This window comes from Anomalospiza imberbis, chromosome 5 (genome assembly GCF_031753505.1).
Source record: "Anomalospiza imberbis isolate Cuckoo-Finch-1a 21T00152 chromosome 5, ASM3175350v1, whole genome shotgun sequence".
Lineage (NCBI taxonomy): Eukaryota > Metazoa > Chordata > Aves > Passeriformes > Viduidae > Anomalospiza > Anomalospiza imberbis.
The window spans coordinates 47,306,241-47,323,106 of NC_089685.1; the positions used below are offsets into that span (position 1 = coordinate 47,306,241).

At 42.5% G+C, this 16,866-nt stretch overlaps 1 protein-coding gene across 19 annotated transcripts in view; it reads right to left on the reverse strand.

The window, feature by feature from the left end:
* SOX5 (SRY-box transcription factor 5) overlaps window positions 1-16,866 on the reverse strand; it is a 608,493-nt gene that overhangs the window by 147,323 nt on the left and 444,304 nt on the right. For 16 of the 19 annotated variants that reach the window (XM_068190516.1, XM_068190517.1, XM_068190518.1 and 13 more), the window contains one exon: window positions 7,956-8,042. The exons of 2 other annotated variants lie outside the window; for them this stretch is intronic. In XM_068190516.1, coding sequence (XP_068046617.1) covers window positions 7,956-8,042 — 87 coding nt within the window. Of the gene's footprint in view, window positions 1-7,955; window positions 8,043-10,047; window positions 10,175-16,866 lie in introns of those variants that run through there. One more of the 19 variants, XM_068190524.1, reaches the window with a different exon arrangement.

Here is a 16,866-nt window from a genome sequence, read left to right on the forward strand (position 1 = left end):
AATGCTAAGATGTATAATAATAACTAGAGCATGAAGTATAAAGCATTTTTTAATTTCAAAGCACTACCTAATTGATCTTCTTAAAGGTTGTTTGCAGGTAGAAAGGTAATGTTATGCATTGTGTTTTTCAAGAGCAAACTAAGGCATGAAGTTTTTTAGCAACTTGCCGAAAGTCATTCTGAACTTTATGTGGTGTAGGAGGTTTTATTGCTGGCCTCGATGAAGTCACCAGCAGAACTATTTCAGCAAGGCCAAGAATTTCCCCACTGACTTTTAATAGTAATACATGTTAAATAGATAATTAAGTCTGTGTTTGACCCAGTTGGAGACTAGGTAGGGTTTCAGCCAAGGGGACCCTTATGAATGAACCAGTTATTGATGTCATCCAGCTCACCGAGCAACAGAGCCCTGCCACAACACAGTCTCTGTGTAACTTTGATGTAACAGCAGTGTGACAAGGACTGAGCTACAGCCCATAAATGAGCTAAAGACTGAGTCACCTCCAAGCATTTCCTGCAATGCTGTGGTTTTTCGGAAGACTTTTTAAGCCAGCGAAGGTTACAGATTTAATACAAAAGTGAAGGAGGTTTCTCAAACTGAACAGTCTATTAACTAAGCCATGCTCAGAAAAAGTAAAATCTACTAGTCCTAACTGTACCAAATCCAAAGAACAAATAAAACTATCAGTAGTTCATGAAATAACTATCTTTTCTAGAGGGTTTTCTTGCAGTATCTTTCCTCCAGAGTATCATTCCCGTCCCAGTGTCAACTGTTTTTTCTCCACTCCTTGCCCCAGTTTTAACCTTGACATTTTAGAAATCTAAACCCAACAATACTTTGCTTAGTAAGGAAACCAGGAAAGTAAAACAGACAGGCCACCTAGTCTTCTTCTACTTTAAAGCAAACTAATCTGTGTCATGCTCTCCCTAAATAAAAATTTAAAAATCTATTTATAACATAAATTTAAAGAGGAGTATTCCCATTTGTGCTGCTGACGTCACCTGAAGTCACACATGTGAGGGAGTGGGGAGCTGATGTTTCCTTCAGGAAAAGCAGTCTGATACACAGATCTAACTGGCTGAGGTACATTCAGAATTTAACATCTTTCCCCTGTTTTTGAACAGTAATGTGAAATACTTATGGCCAAGCAGTGGGACTGTACTTTAAATTATGTACTTGCTGGGAAGTGTGGGTGGGTGGATGTGGGTCTGTGCTTGTGAACTTGTGCTAACTCCCCTGATGCTTCCCTAATCAATACTTCAGAGTGCTTTATTATGGACTGGAACAGAGCTTCTCAGGTCACTAAATCCTGGAGCTGCCAGGACAAAAATATCTGAAAACTGGCATTTTTCATTAAGTATTTAAGCCAATTTTACTACATGATGACTGCCATCTTACAACTACCCACCTTGCTAAATTAAATTATTTCATCTTATTGCTAGGGCGAGTCAGTATAATAAAAGAAAACTTTCTGACTGCTTTTTACTTGGCAAGCCACAGGCACCAGAAAAAGAAACAAGGCAAGAAACAGTGCACAATTCAAACTGATTTGCCTGCACCTACAGATTTATGTAATGAATCTTCTCTGTTTGACAAGTAAAAATCCATTTTAGAACAGCAAGATATAAGGAAGGTATTTATTTCAGCAGACAGACATTCTTAATCTTTTATGTTTGAGTGCAAGGTGAAGAATGAGTAAAACCTAATTATGAGCAATTACCCTCTTTTGCCATTACTAGCCTCAAGAACTCATATTCTGTGGGGGAAAAAAAAGCTCAGCTGCCTGCTCTGTACCAAACCAGCACTTTGCTGTTTCACAATGCTGGAAAGAGGCTGTCACTGAGCACTCTTTATTTGCTGTCAGAAAAAAGTTTTGGTACAGTAGACCACAAACAAAGCTTGGTATTCAACCAGGTTAGCAACTTATTGTCAAGGTTACAAAAGGAATAGACAACGTTTGTACTGAGACCTATTTCTCAGAGGTTACTCATTGTTTTACTGTCTAGACAACAAGTTAGAACTAGGCTAGGAAAAAAGCACTTGCTGCTGGAATTTCATTCAGCAGCAGGAAAAAAGAGTAAAAAGAGTGTGCATGTATGTATTTGCTTTGTTTTGTTTTGACAAACTGGCAGTCATAGCTCAGTGACATTCAGCTCTATCAGCACATCTTTCAGGTAATTTTAGAACCATGAAGCACAGCTTTAGGACCCTTTTGTCAACAAACTCTCTGAACAATTTTTCAATACAGTGGTTTGGCCCCCATATGTTCAAACAAAGTCACTGGCATTTGCTACCTTAATAAGTTAAATTTTATTCTATTATCTCTATCAATAATCACATTTTAAAAGTAAAATGAGAACCTGACTTTTTGAGACCAAATTAAGTACCTTTATGTACAAAAATCTGAAACAACTTGAATTGACTGCTTTGCCATAAATTAACATTTTTAGATGCTTAAAAAAATTATTCTTCCAAGCCTCCCTTCCACATATACAACCCTCAACTAACCTCCCATTCTAGGTCAAATAGGAGCAGCTCCACGCAGTCACAACCTCTACCTCAGGCTTTCTTTTGGCCTGAAGAAGTTCTGTGTTGGTGTGGCTCAGCTAGCCCTGGCTACTCCTCTGCAGCCTGAGAGTACCACACTGCCTTGTGATCTACCTCCATGATTTTGGCTGCTGCCAAATTTCCTCTTGAAACTTAGGATTCCCTGAGTGCAACTGGGCAGGTTCCCATGCACCCTAGCCCTTCTGGAATATTAACAAAAGACTAAAGCTCAATTTGCAATTTATTACTATTAAACCCTTCAAAAAAATAAACACAAAGAAGAAGATACCAAGTAGGCTGCAACAAATACTGAATTTATCGCAGTTAAAAGCTGACAATCCAAGATACCTTACCTCTTTCATTTATGACTCTCACCCTCCTTCTCTTGCCACTCCACTTACAATACTACTCACAAAAAAATAATGCAGAACATCCACAGCTGACACAAGTTTGAAAACATTTTTGAACCATTAATTTGCAAATGCAAAATTCAGGCAGCTCCCTAAGAAAGCTCTCAGCTTTCACACATCTCCTGGGGATCTGTCCTGCATTAGTCAAAGGTTTAAACCCAGTGTATTCCCCAGGAATAATCTTTCTCCCTTTCCCCCTCCTTCTTCCTGTCCATATGGAAATGCAGAATCTTGTCTTAAATTTACAGATTATGCGATCCAACGTGTCACTCACTGGATTACTGCACACAACCTGAGCGCTACCCGAAGCTTACTTGTATTCAACTTGTCCAGCATTACTTAAATGGAATTATCTGTCACAATCCATACACCGAATCTGCATAGCTCACTTATCTCAAGATTCTGTGTGTCACCTACCAGATTATCCGTTCTAATCCATACATTGAATCTACATAACATATGTCTTTAATTCATGGGCTCTGATGAGCTATAGTATCGCTGAATGGATTATTTCTCTTTATCCATTATTGGCAGCCCTAAGACCGTTCACCGCATTCTCTCTCGTGCCCCGTCTTCTGAGCACGCGAGCAAAACCAGTGTCTCCAGCAGACATAGCTCTATCTCACACCAGACACAGCCTGACAATACCTGTACTGACACTCCGTGGAACCTGGAACCCAGTTTCTCACGAAAAACCAACGTCTGTGTTATCGTGAGCTGAAGATCAGGGTTGGCAGGCTAATCTCGCTTTCAATTACATCCATAAATCTGTGGTTACTCCAATACAGCCTCCAAAGCCACCCAGATTTCAGTGGATACAATGAAGAGCTGATTTTAACCCAATGACAATCCCTTTCACAGGGAGTGCAGAGAACGCTTCACCTGAGTTGTTTACAAACTAACCTGCACAATACAAAAGGTTTTTCAAACAACAACAAAAATATATCAGATTCAGACCTGCCCAGTCTTTCTTGAGAGATTTGGGCACAATCGCTGTTAACAATGCCTTCAACAAAAAACCAGCTCAGAAAGACTGGAAACAGAAGTCTGTTTAACCTTTTGTTCTACACACCTATTCAAAATTAGCTAAGTGGGGAACATAAAAAATACGCATTACTATGTCTTGCCAAGTTTCAATAGAGAGATGGACAAGATTAGCAGCAAGGCTTTGTGCACACCAAGGAAGTTTTAAGAAGAGTTCTCATCGTGGTTAAGGCTGCCTCACTCACCCCAGTGTGAGCAAGGCTGGACAACCCATGAGGTACCTGAGGCCTAGCACCAGTGAAAGAGAAGCTTCATGTTAATTTTATATATATAGGAATGATCACTGATAATTAAGGCATAAATGTATTTTTGATACCTTTTCCTAGTAACACTGGAGGACAGCACCTACTTTCCTGCTGCAATGCACAGCTAACAAGGCAGTTACACTGACAGCAAAAAAGGGAGATGATTTTCCTTCCTGTACACTATCAGTTTGAGACCTGAAGATCTCTCTGCTCCACTGAATCCAATAAAGTGAATTATCCAAGAATAATCCAGAGGCCTTTTGAGCCCTGGTTTTGAATAGGATGGATATAAGTAAGTTTGAACAGACTTTAACCAAGTCAATATACAGTTTTACAGCTTCACTTTAAAATGCTTCAATTAAACAGCATGTTTTATAGGTTTTGTTATATAGCGACTTGTTTTGAGCAGAGTAAAAATTCCAAGGATATCAAACCAAAATTTCTTAAGAAATCTCTAGTGCCAAACTTGTAATTTAGCCCCAGATTATCTCTCTGAACAAACACAGGTATTTGAGTTACAATTTCTACAGACATGAAAGGTTCTAGATTCTGCCCCATTTTAAGAGCATTCCCTTGCAGGACCTTTCAGTCCAGCTGTGAAATAAAACAATACATTTCAAGGAAAAGTAACTGGATATATTATAAACCCTTCTAACTGTGATCTTGGAAGTCTGCAGCTGGCTCTCTGCAGATACTCAGTGATAGCTCTTCTGTTTTACAGGCATGCAGATGAAGAAAGGGGGTGTTTTAAAGTAGCAGCTAAAGGTGACAAAGCAACCAAGAGAAACAACTGAATACAAAACATGGGAGTCTGGTCACTTCCAACCATTCACCAATTTCCCTGTCTTTAATAAAATATTACTGCTTTCTAACTTAAAAGAAATCACGCTAATAGAAAATAAAGTCTTCCTCTTCATCTCGCTTTCTTTAATCTCTCCCAGATCATAAAACTCAATGGTAATAACACAGACTTGGGCATTAACAATATGTAGCCTAGTGCTAAGACTTTTTGCACATGAGGTACTAAAACTCCCCCAGACCTAATGAAAAACACAATGAAATTTTGAACAGTTAAATGGAAAAAACTATTCAGTGGGTAAGACAGTTGGGCAGCACAGCTCCTAGTGCTGTCCACATTCCAGGGTGTATTAATAATAAGACAGGACTTAAATGGAGGTTTCCAAATATCACTAATAGAGAAATGAGGGGTGGAAAAAACACAGCCGCTGGGCCAAGTGCAGAGAAAGAAGTTAATTAAAAAATCACAACTGGAAAACTTTCTAACTATAGAACGACAAAATCATTTTGTAGCATAATATATGTGTGTTTGTACACGTGTGTGTGGGTACAGAGCAGCTCAACTTGCACACCTTTCCTGCTGCCTCACTAAATACAGCTGCAATACAGCTGAGCCATTGTTTGTTGGCTGCTCAGGGCTGATGGTGCCATGAAAACCACAGTCCTGGGCACTAAATAATCAGCCTGCCTGACCCCCCAAGAATCCCTAAGTCAAATTCATTTACCCCCAGAGGGCAATGCTCTATTGTATCCTCCCTCCTTTCTAGCCACCTAGGAACAATGGACAATAATTGCAACTGTCACGGCAGTCAGTAGGAAAAATAAACCAGTGCCTGTTTTCACAGCTTACTGCCAAACTTGATCCAAACACCTAATAACCATGCCCCCAACCACAGAACCACAGTTGCACTAAAAAGCCTCAGATGTGAGGCTTTTGAACAGAGCTACAGAACAATAACTCGAATTGTGTTCAAAATATAAAGCTAAAAACCAAAAATTAAAGCAAAAAAAAGTCTTCTTTGAGGCTGTGCTGTTGCTCCCCATCCTTTCCCCCAGGCACGACTGAAAGGACTGTTGAATTTCTCTGGTGGTAGCATATAGCTGGCTGCTGCTGCTTTCAAGTTTAGCTTGTGAAAGGGAAAAAGAGGAAGGGAGTAAAAACATTGCCCTCCAAAAGAAAGCCCTCCATAGGCACTGGGAACAGACCACCTTCTCAGTGCACAGCACTCTTCAGAGCAGCTCTACGGAGTGCAAAGGCACTGGAGAATCACTGGGAATCCTTCTAAAGGTTCCAGTGTGTCAAGAATTAAAGAGGCTCCACATGCTGTGCAAGATCTGCTGAAATACATACCCAAAAGTGGGTATGAATGATGTCTCCCCACACTCTCTCCCTGAAACACACCTTAAAGATTCATCAGTTCGTGGCAAAGGATGATGTCATTTTGAAACAATGTGCTTTTAAAACCCAGAACTCCCAGGTAAGCCCAGTGGCTGCCCTTCCTCTTTAAGACCTGTTGCTTTACACACATGGAGCAGGAATGAAGAACCCAGGGTTTGGCCCTCTGTAGCAGTAATAATCACCCTCATCATCATCACAACGACGACTCAGCCTATTGGGGGCTGGAGCACTACATTCTGCTATAAAGTTATTCTACATATGTAATGAACATATATTTTTGAATTATAGCCCCCTAGGGAGAAGCCTGGGGAAACAAGGGGAATATTTTCCTTCTCGGGTAAGTCAGTGGAATAGCACAGGCTAATGCTTGTGGCTTATCAGTGACAAGTTGGAAGGCCCATAGAATTAAAATAACACTTTTCTTTGCATCTGCACCGACCCAGGAACCTGTGAGAGCATCTTGTATTGCGTGCTTTACTGAATACTGCCAACCTCTCATGCACAGGGTCCCTAAACCTGCCAGGCACAAGGTTTCCTCTGTGAGGATCTCTAGATCAGGGACAACATTAGCAAGTAAACATTCCAAAAGTAATGGACAGACTCTAAACCCTATTTATAAACACGGGAGACTGGCTAAATTTTAATTTCATTCTACTTTCACATTTCCAAAACAACATTGGCTTGGGTTTTGCTACTCCAGATGTACACTGATATAAATGGGAGAAGAATCAGAGTCACTGTTTCTTTTCAGAGTGATAATGACTGCTCTGAAACTTAACAGTTTTTGACTTGTGAATTTTGAGTGAGTTTCTCATCATAAGCACTGCAGAGGAATTATAAAAATATTAAATAACATGAAAACAAACAACCATAGGTTCCCTAAAATGACCTCAGATATATAAAATGGGGAAATATCTTGGCAAAGCAGAAATTATTGCTGCTGGAGAGTGGTCAAATTTTGTCATTTTCCTTCTGGAGTACGGCTTTAAAAGAACATGCTTTAGTGCACAGATGTTGTACGCTGTCTTTTAAAATCTGCACTGGCTAGTTTTAGTACCTAGAGGTATCATTACACAAACTTTGCTCTTTTTATTCTTCCCTACATGCAAAAAAGTTAAAAAAAAAAAAAAAAAAAAAATCGACATCATCGAAATCTGTCCAAAAATTAACAAGGAAATCAGATCATCCTCAAATTTCTGAAACTGAGGTCTGCTATACTCTGATACCACATATGTCTGATACTGACTTTTTTTCCCTCCTATCCAGCAATAGGATGTGCTCGTTTATAACAGAGAACGATATATGCAACAAAAGCTTAATGTAAATTCATTCACTCAGGGCAATATACCATTTCGTTGATTTATATTATCACAGATGGGAGTGCATACATTTCATTTAAACCCCAAATTACTATGTTTGAAGGGGAGAGGAAGAGGAGCAGACAAAGTTCCATAAAGCCAGCGGTATCTGTATATTCATTCTTAATTTCCTTTAGCAGAGAAACAGCGTTACCTTTTATTTCTCCAAAGTTCCCTGATCCCATGGCAAGAAGCTTGTCTTTCCAGTCCTTTGATAGTAGCTTTTCAATACTGGGAGTTTCTGAGTGAAGGGGGGGAAAAAAAACGTAAGCAAATCAACATGACTGTCTCCACAATAGAACTCATTAAAAGTCTATCAGCTAAAAATAAGGCCAACCCTATTCTGGGCCCCAGTTCGTAATGACTTCGTCAACAAACTGATAAGAGGGGAGGGAAGAGAGAAAAAAAAAACTGAACAAAAAAGAAAAAAACTGAATGTGTTTTGTCACCTGCTGTTTCAAAACCATTAGCTTTTTCCTCTAGTGGAACAAAGCTCCGGTAATTCTGTATTACAATGGGCACATATAAACCTGCAGTTCATTGTTTTTCAATTTGGTGAACAAGTTGCTGCATATAATGGATGCCTGTCAGTTTCTGGGTGTTGGTCTGCAGTCAAAAAATAATTATGTTGATAAAATGCGGAGTAAAGAGAGAGAGAGAGAAAGAGAGAGAGAAGCAAAGAATTAGCTCCTAAATCTGCTACATGTAATTATATCCCTCTGAGTCTTTACAATTACATCCACTTTATAATGTGTGTTTAAACATCGTGTGGTGGTAAGCACACTGTGGAAAGATTTTCCGGTAACACACGCATTATAAATAATAATAAAAAGTTGGGTATGGAAAAAAGCTTTAAAAGACTGCAAAATCCAGAGGGAAAAGGCATTGCTTAGAATGGAAACCCATTATTTGCTCATTTCAGATTCTATCACTTCCTTTAAAAATAAAATATATTTGTTCAGTATTTTCAGGAAAAATGCAGTGAGGATGTGGATGGGTCTGATATTTATGTCTGCAACTCTTGTGTTCTGACCTCTTTTTGTGTAGAATTTTAATGCATAAGTAAATATAAATGCTAATAAAATTCAGAGAACATTAAACTCAATTCCAAACAATGTAATTGTATATTCTTGTCAGCATTTAGATGGGTACACAATTACAATAGCTTTCAATCCCACGATTAGCACTGCATTCAGTCAGAAAATGGAGTGTACTAAAAGATAAGTGTCCCAGTATGTGCCATCTAAATAACAATACCCACACTTATTATCGGGATCTAAGACATATACTGCTATTCTCCACATTCGTGTTTACGTGTATTTGTATTTGTTCAGGCATTTGTTTACCCCCTACCAGGAGCATAAAGGGAGTACATGTTCACTTATCAAAGGGACCGTCTGGCCTAGAGACCATACAATTATTAGCAACTGGTTAACTTTCCCCACAGTAAAAACCATTACGAGCAACCTTCATTATCTCGTTTGGCTAATTCCACCTCCTCTCTGAAGCCGCAGCTCGGAGCTCGGAGGCGCTGCGCTGCGGTTCCTCGGGGCGGCTCCGCGCTCCCGCTGAACCCCCGCCGCTCCCGAGGCTCAGCGAGCCCGGCCTCCCTTAAACCGCAGGGCAGCACTGATGCCCAGGGAACCGCGGTGCCAGGGATGCTCTCCTGCATCTCACAGCAACCTGTGCGCACGCAGGCAGAAGGACAGACAGACACCCGAGTCAGGTGCAGCCCCGCGCCCGCGTCTCGCCGGGAGAGCAGCGACAACCTTCAGATGCCACCGACAGCACAGGAGGGTGTTTGGCTCCGTTCCGGTTTTCTTCACCTGGCAGCACCCCGATCTCCCTCCTGTGCACCCGCGGGCGTTCCCCGGGCTTGCCCGAGTGAGATTTCTCCGCTAGAATCTCTAAAACTTGTCTCTAATGTCACGAAATCCTAGGGATACCGCGCGGAGCCCGGTCCGTGCGCGGCTGCTGAGCCGGAGGCGCCGCCGGGCTCCGGGCACTCGCCCAGCCACTGCTCAAGTTCGTCCGTCCCCTCGAAGCACCCACGAGGAAAACCATTACCCACAACGTGAATAGGTCAGATAAACACTGCCCCTTTTCCTTGTTTCTTTTTTAATATATCTATTTTTAAATTATTATTCCTCTGTGTTTTTCTGAAAACGCCGGAACAGCGTGTAAACAGGCCGGAGCAAATGCGGCATTTGCGGCGGAGAGCCGTCAGTCATTAAAAGCCAACAAACCTTTGCAAAGCAGGAATGCGGCAGTAGGGATCCATTGTGAGCTGACAATGGGCTCCGGAGCCTCCAGGCACCAAAAGCAGCCCGCCTGACTTTTAAGTCCGTTGTCAGCAAAGTCCACGACAAAGCTTTTCCCCCGCGGCTAGACAAAATACTCGCCGTGGTACGCTCGGAAAGAAGCACAAGTCTTGTGCCTAACTTGCCGCCTTAAAGCTACAGTAGCCGCTCAGTAGCCGGGGCTGCCAGAGCCCCGCTGTGCTGGCCGCTGCCTGCCGGCATCCCTGCCTGCCCTAACCCCTGCTTGCCTGAATCCCTGTTTGCCGGCATCCCTGCCTGCCCTAACCCCTGCTTGCCTGAATCCCTGTTTGCCGGCATCCCTGCCTGCCCTAACCCCTGCTTGCCTGAATCCCTGTTTGCCGGCATCCCTGCCTGCCCTAACCCCTGCTTGCCTGAATCCCTGTTTGCCGGCATCCCTGCCTGCCCTAACCCCTGCTTGCCTGAATCCCTGTTTGCCGGCATCCCTGCCTGCCCTAACCCCTGCTTGCCTGAATCCCTGTCCGCCCGAACCGCTGTTTGCTCGCATCCCTCCCTGCCCGCCCCCGGCTCCGCTCGGGAAGGGCCGCCGGGACGGTCCCGGTGTCACTTTCCGGGGGCAGTCTGAGCTCTGTGGGTGCAAGCGCGCGGCCGGAGGGCTCGAGTTCCATCCCAGGACGCTGAACCCGCCAGTGATGCCGGCAGAGCCGCGGACGAGTAAGGGGGGAGTAATGAATGCGGTGGACGGCCATGTATCAATAACTGAATTTCTGCGAGAACGGTAAAGATCTCAGTAAGAAATCACGATTAGAGATGTGAAAGGCCAAATGGCAAAATCCCAATAGTAACAATGCATCTGTTCATTAATGTGTGAATATGAGTAATATGAAAATTTAACACAATTATAAGCCCCCTCAGCAATCCTGATGGCATAAAATAGATTGTGGTGATCTAATCAGTGCTTCCCCTGTTGAAATACTGTATGTTGACTCTTCAAAATAATATTATATAGACTTTTTTTTCCTTTAAAAACCCCCAAGCAATCATATTAAATTGATGTCCTAACTTAGTCTCAAACCTCTCTTGATTTGAAATGCCATTTTTACATAAGACACTTCAACACAATTTTGACACAGAATCAGCAAATAATCGTCCTTCTGCTAATACTTAAAAAGAACTTTAATTTCGAAAGACAATAGCTTCCCCACCCCTATAGTTTTACGGAGCCAAAGACCTAGATTAGATTACAGCTTGTTTAATTCTATTACATACCATGTTAACATATTGTACTTACATAAAATATGCTATTCATATACTCAGCCTATCACATTTCAGTAACTGCTTGTGAAATACCTTATGCACCATGTCTTGGAAAGAAACATTTATTATGTCATTTATGTACCCCATTAAAAAAAGATTTGAAATTTACACATCTTAAAAATAACTGTTTAAAAGGTTACGACAGTAGAGGTTCCATGAATTATACAGAAACAAAGTCATCCTTTGTTGAGCTTTTTTTAGACTTGATTGGGAAGATGATGCTCTCAAATTAAGAAAATAAATAAACACTATCTCTTGTTTGCAAGGCAGGAATTCTCTGGATTTATTGGAAAGTCAGTAAAACTTTTAATGCTTGCACATATAATGTGCAGCTTGAAACCAGGAAAGGTGGCCTGCACACAGGAACTGCTACTCCTGATCCCTACTCCAACTGTCCCTCTCTTAGATTCCCCAAAACCATGTTTTCTATGTGCAAAATCTGAGCTATATCGTGACAGATTTTGGATGTGCATCAGAACAGCTATGTATTACAATGATCTGTACTTCCAAAAAGCTACACATGGTGTTCTGAATATTTATAATGCCTCCTAATTCAACCTTTGAGAACCCCTTTCCTTCTTTCAAGTCCCACCTGAGCTAAGAATCCTCCCCATTACCTATCTGCAGGGTAGGTCCTATGGCACATAGCAAACCAATCCCAAGTCACAGCACAGGATGAATACATCTGCAAGACTTATTCACAGGTTGTTTGTGAACAGTAATTCATTGACATTTTTGTGCCAGACACACTATGGTTTTTTACATAGTGTTACGTGTTTTACATCGTGTTACGTGTTGTTGCAGAAGAGGATTATGGAGAGGGCACCAAAGAGGATTGAGATGGAAAAAAGAACAGGAATCATCAACTAAAAATTGGCCAAGAGGCGCCCGACTGAATCAACAGAAATACAAATTAATCCACAAAATGATTTCTGCTGTCTCCATTCAACGCATTTATCAGTCATTAGCTCTTTCTAGAGATTTACGGCACGTTTTGTTTTCCTTCCTTCCCCCCATCTCTGTTGCTTACAAGACGCTTGCCTGCACCACTGTGTCCAGCAGTGCCCCCAGTGCCTGTGCCAGCAACTCCTTGGTGCCCCCCAGTCCTGCCACCCTCCCTCTCCTCCAAGTACCATCCAGACTGACTCTCTCATCCACAACAATGAGTCTTGAAGACTGATGCCAGCAGCCAGTAGTTCTCACACAGGCCTTGGGCACATGGAATGAAGCTACCTTCCTCGGAGTTGTGAGAGTCTCATGTTCACTGCTCTGATCTGCACGTATGTATGTACCTGTACATCTATCCTTAAACTACTGGAAAGCAAATTATCTCAGCAAATTAACATTAAATGGCTTTTTAATCTGATTTTTGGTATGCTAACAAGCATGTCACTGTCCCTCTACTCCTGCATTTGATATTTAAATACAGCTTCATTGACTTATTTGCTTAATAGCCCTGAAGTTTTCACATTGGGAAAGAAGCAGTATGTTTCCAGGAAATGGATGAGGCTACAGAGCCATAGTAAGAGAGAAGCACAGTTTTTATCACTCTCTGCTAGATTTCCGGTGAATTCAGTCTACTTCTTGAAGTTTGTTTTTTTCAAGCACTCCCTTTGGGAGTGGACCTAATCCTAATCTCAATTCAGTGGCAGCACAGATGCACATGTACCTGGACCTGCCCTGGCAGCCTTCCAAAAACCCAGTCCCTACAGCACAGCATTCCCTTCAGGCCTAGCCTCTCCAACAGCCCTTTTCAATCCATGCTCCAAGGTCACAGTCCTAGAAATCCACTTATACAAGCTTAGAATGGTGCTTGGTGCCAAATCTCTATTACCTCTCTCTGCTCCTACTGATTTTTACTGAAAGCAAACTTTGGTCTCATACAGCTGTCTGCTTCCAGAGAAAGGCACGCAATCCCACTGTGCTGTAATAAGGTGAGGAACAGGAGCTCTCCACACAAGGCATGTCCAAAAGAGCTGTTTTTGGAGAAGAAACGAGAGAGAAAGCTCTGATGTTACAAAGAGACGGCTATGATCGAAGGGCAGGAGATGGAGTAAGTTGACTACAAGTCAAGAGGAAAAGTGAGTCCTGGAGCCCCCCACCTGCAGGTGGGTGTCTAGGTGTACAAGGATGGGTGCCCTCCCAAGGAGGTGCCCAAAGGGTTCTTTCCTCTGTAACCACAGCAGATCTTGCCCTGGGCTGAGAGAGAGATACTTCTTAGAAAAAAGTAAAACGAAGACATTTGGCCTTGGCAAGGATGACGACACAAAGTGCAGCAAGAACAGAGAGAAGCCAAGGGTTGCTCAATGCCCAGCCAGACCACGACACATTTCCTGCCAACACGAGTCATTCCTAATGGAATAAGTATTTGGTTGGCACAAATTATCATGAATGAACTTCAACACTGCCCAATACACCTTCCACTTCTGGCAAGCACCTTCCTTTGTATTAAGAAAGCACCGGCAAACGCTGAGCTGGCACCCATTATTCACCTTGTTCTTCTGCTATGGTCATAAATACGTTCCACCTGTCAGTCACAGTTCCACTCAGCGTTCCTACAACCCTCACCCTACCAACATGCCACCCCATTGGCATCCTGTTCTCTGTTCATGCACCTCAACAAACCCTCTCTGGTCTAAATCAGTAAATGAGATTAAGGGCAGATTTCCACCTGCTTTTTAAAGAGCAGAGAAACATGTAGATAGAAGAAATTTCTCTTTTTATGCCCCCATTTTTTATTAAGAAGCTCTTACCCATACAAAATCAGAAACTATTTTTGTAGCAAGGAAAATAAAGCAACTATTATGAAGAAATGGTTGGTATCAGCAGGTTACATAGACATGCAGCATCTGCATACACATATGGTTCTCCATCAACAGAATCATGCTTTTAGGGAACTACTTGCAGCTAGGCAAGACACTATGAATCATGAGCAGGCACAACACAGAATGTATTTAAATTTGGAAATCAAAGACCACAAAACATACATCTTTCTCTTGCCTTCCAGGAAGCACTGCAATTTTTCACCAGTCTAAAAGCAGTTTAAACTTTTGGAGCAGACACTAGGAAACACCTCTATAAATTTAAATATTGCTCAAATGTGGGACACGGTTGCTCAGGCATGATAAGCAAAAATGTGGTGCTGAGTACAACATTACCTGGGGCTTCTCTGACTGGACAGAAAGCAGTGTGCTGTTAGGTTATGTGGGTTTGGGTTTTTTTTTTTTTAATACACAAAATGTTTTTTAGTCTTTGGGCACAAACTCACAGAGCTGAACCAAACACCCAAGGTAAAATATAAGGGAGCTGTGGTGCTCTGGCCATCACATCACAGTATAACCCTTACTGCACCACTCCACCACAACCACCATGCAGAAAACAGCTGGGCTGCATATGTCCAAGCCTACTAAAAAGCTCCCTTCTCTGGCAGAGATAACCAGCCCTCCTGCTCATGGCACCTCCAGTCCCATCCTGGCCACATGTTAGCTCACACAGCTTTTCATTTCAGAGGACAAAATCAACTTCTGTATCCACAGATGACTGTAGTCACCTGTGGTGCACAATGACATCAGGTTACCATTGCATTCTTGTTGCACACAGTGCCTAATTTTATGTATGCTCAAAAATACAACACTTGTTTTTAAGTTGTTTGCTCTCTTTTGCAATGCCCATCAGGCTGCTTTGATGAATGATATGTTGTATGAAGGATAAGACATTTTTGTTGTCATTTCTGGTAAAAGAGCACTGCTTTTTGTGTTTAAAAACATTATTCACATAGCCAGAAAAAGTTCCATAGCACCATAAATAAATTATTTAATATTTCAATATCCAAATCAATAATCTATGAATGCCACCAGAAACATGATTCTACTCTCCCTGCAAATATACGAAGCAATTATTTTCACAACTGCTCACCAATGCCTACTGCCAGTCTCACAAGAAAGTTACCTAAAACCATGGGGATGTTTATTAGGAGAAAAAGGTTAGAGTAGCCTTCAGATACACTGAACTACCAGTTGTTAAAATAATTATTGTTGCAGCATATTGTGCAGTTCAGATGGCCATGACACATAGAGTGTCACCACACAATTTCAGAAGGCTTCACCCCAAACACAGTAACACCTTACCTCTCCAGAAGGCTTCTGGAAGCTGCCCACACAGAGTAACACCATTCCACTTCAGAAGGCTGCAGCACCTGCCCTTCTTGTCCTTCAGCCCAGCCCTGATGCTGATGTGTGCCCTCTGTTCCCTCTGGGGTTGGTCAGGGCACCTGGGCACTCCATGGCTCCTTCCCTTCAATGCTGCTCACCTGTCCTGCACAGCTGGGGCCAGTTAGGGATGAGGCTGGGCCACAGCCCCACTCCCAGTCACCACAAACTCTGTGCCTACAAATTATCTCTTGGGCAAACCACAGCACAAGGCAGGAACACATGGCAAGGCAGGACAGGGAAGAGCAGAGGGACTTCTTAAGCTAGATTTGAGACCAAAACCAGCATCTCAATCAATGCCACCTTCAGGAATAGCCAGGCTGTTGTCTGAAATTTTTATAGTCCCTATCACCTGACTGCACTGGCTGTTGCTCCATTACCTGTGTGCTTTTCAGGCTTTCCTGTCTCACTGAACGGTCACCCACTCCAGGAGCAGTGTCACACTCACACGGGAGATGTTCAATGCCAAGACATCACCACAGTCCTTCAGCCTCCCAGAAGAAGAGCCCATGTTCATTTGAGGGTTACACAGGCCACAGCCAAGATTTTCTCAACTTCCATCCTCTGCTGGTATACAGCCTCAGGACAGAGCCTGCTTCCAGATGTGAAAAATTCAGGCATTTCTCAAACTCTCTCTGTCAAACACTCTTCTGGACTGACAATGAGATGTCCAAAAAGCCCAAATGTAGCCTAAATATCTGAGAAAACCACCTCTTTCATGAGTATATTCCTGAGCCAGGGAAGAAGCCTGCATTCCTGCTCTCACCTCAGAGCAGGGAATTCCAGCTCTATCTGTTATGTCTAATACGCTAACTTGTAGAGTATACACTCCACTGCCTTACCTACCTTAGTGACAGCAGACCCCACCAAGGCTACCAAGTGTATGCTAATAACCCTCCAAAGCACAGGGCTGTAAGCTGCTGTGAGATAACTGCCACCCCTTCCACTGCTGAGGGCATGGAAATCATGTTTGTGTGCCAGGGCACTTGGGGTGTGCTCCACTCACACCTCCATTAATCTGCCCTTCCACACCAAGCCTGGAGCCACTGTTGGTTGCCTCAGATTTATACAGAGGCAGGGCAGGACAACCCCAAATTATTCTGCAAAAACAACTAGAATACTGCAGTTTGTAGTCACTGCTCAGTTACTTTCCATTTAAATATCTGGTTCAGATGTAATCTGCCTTTCTCATTTTGAGTGGTGATGCCTCAGGTTTGGCTTTTATATGTTTCAGATTCTGTGCTGCTTTAGCGTGCAGTTC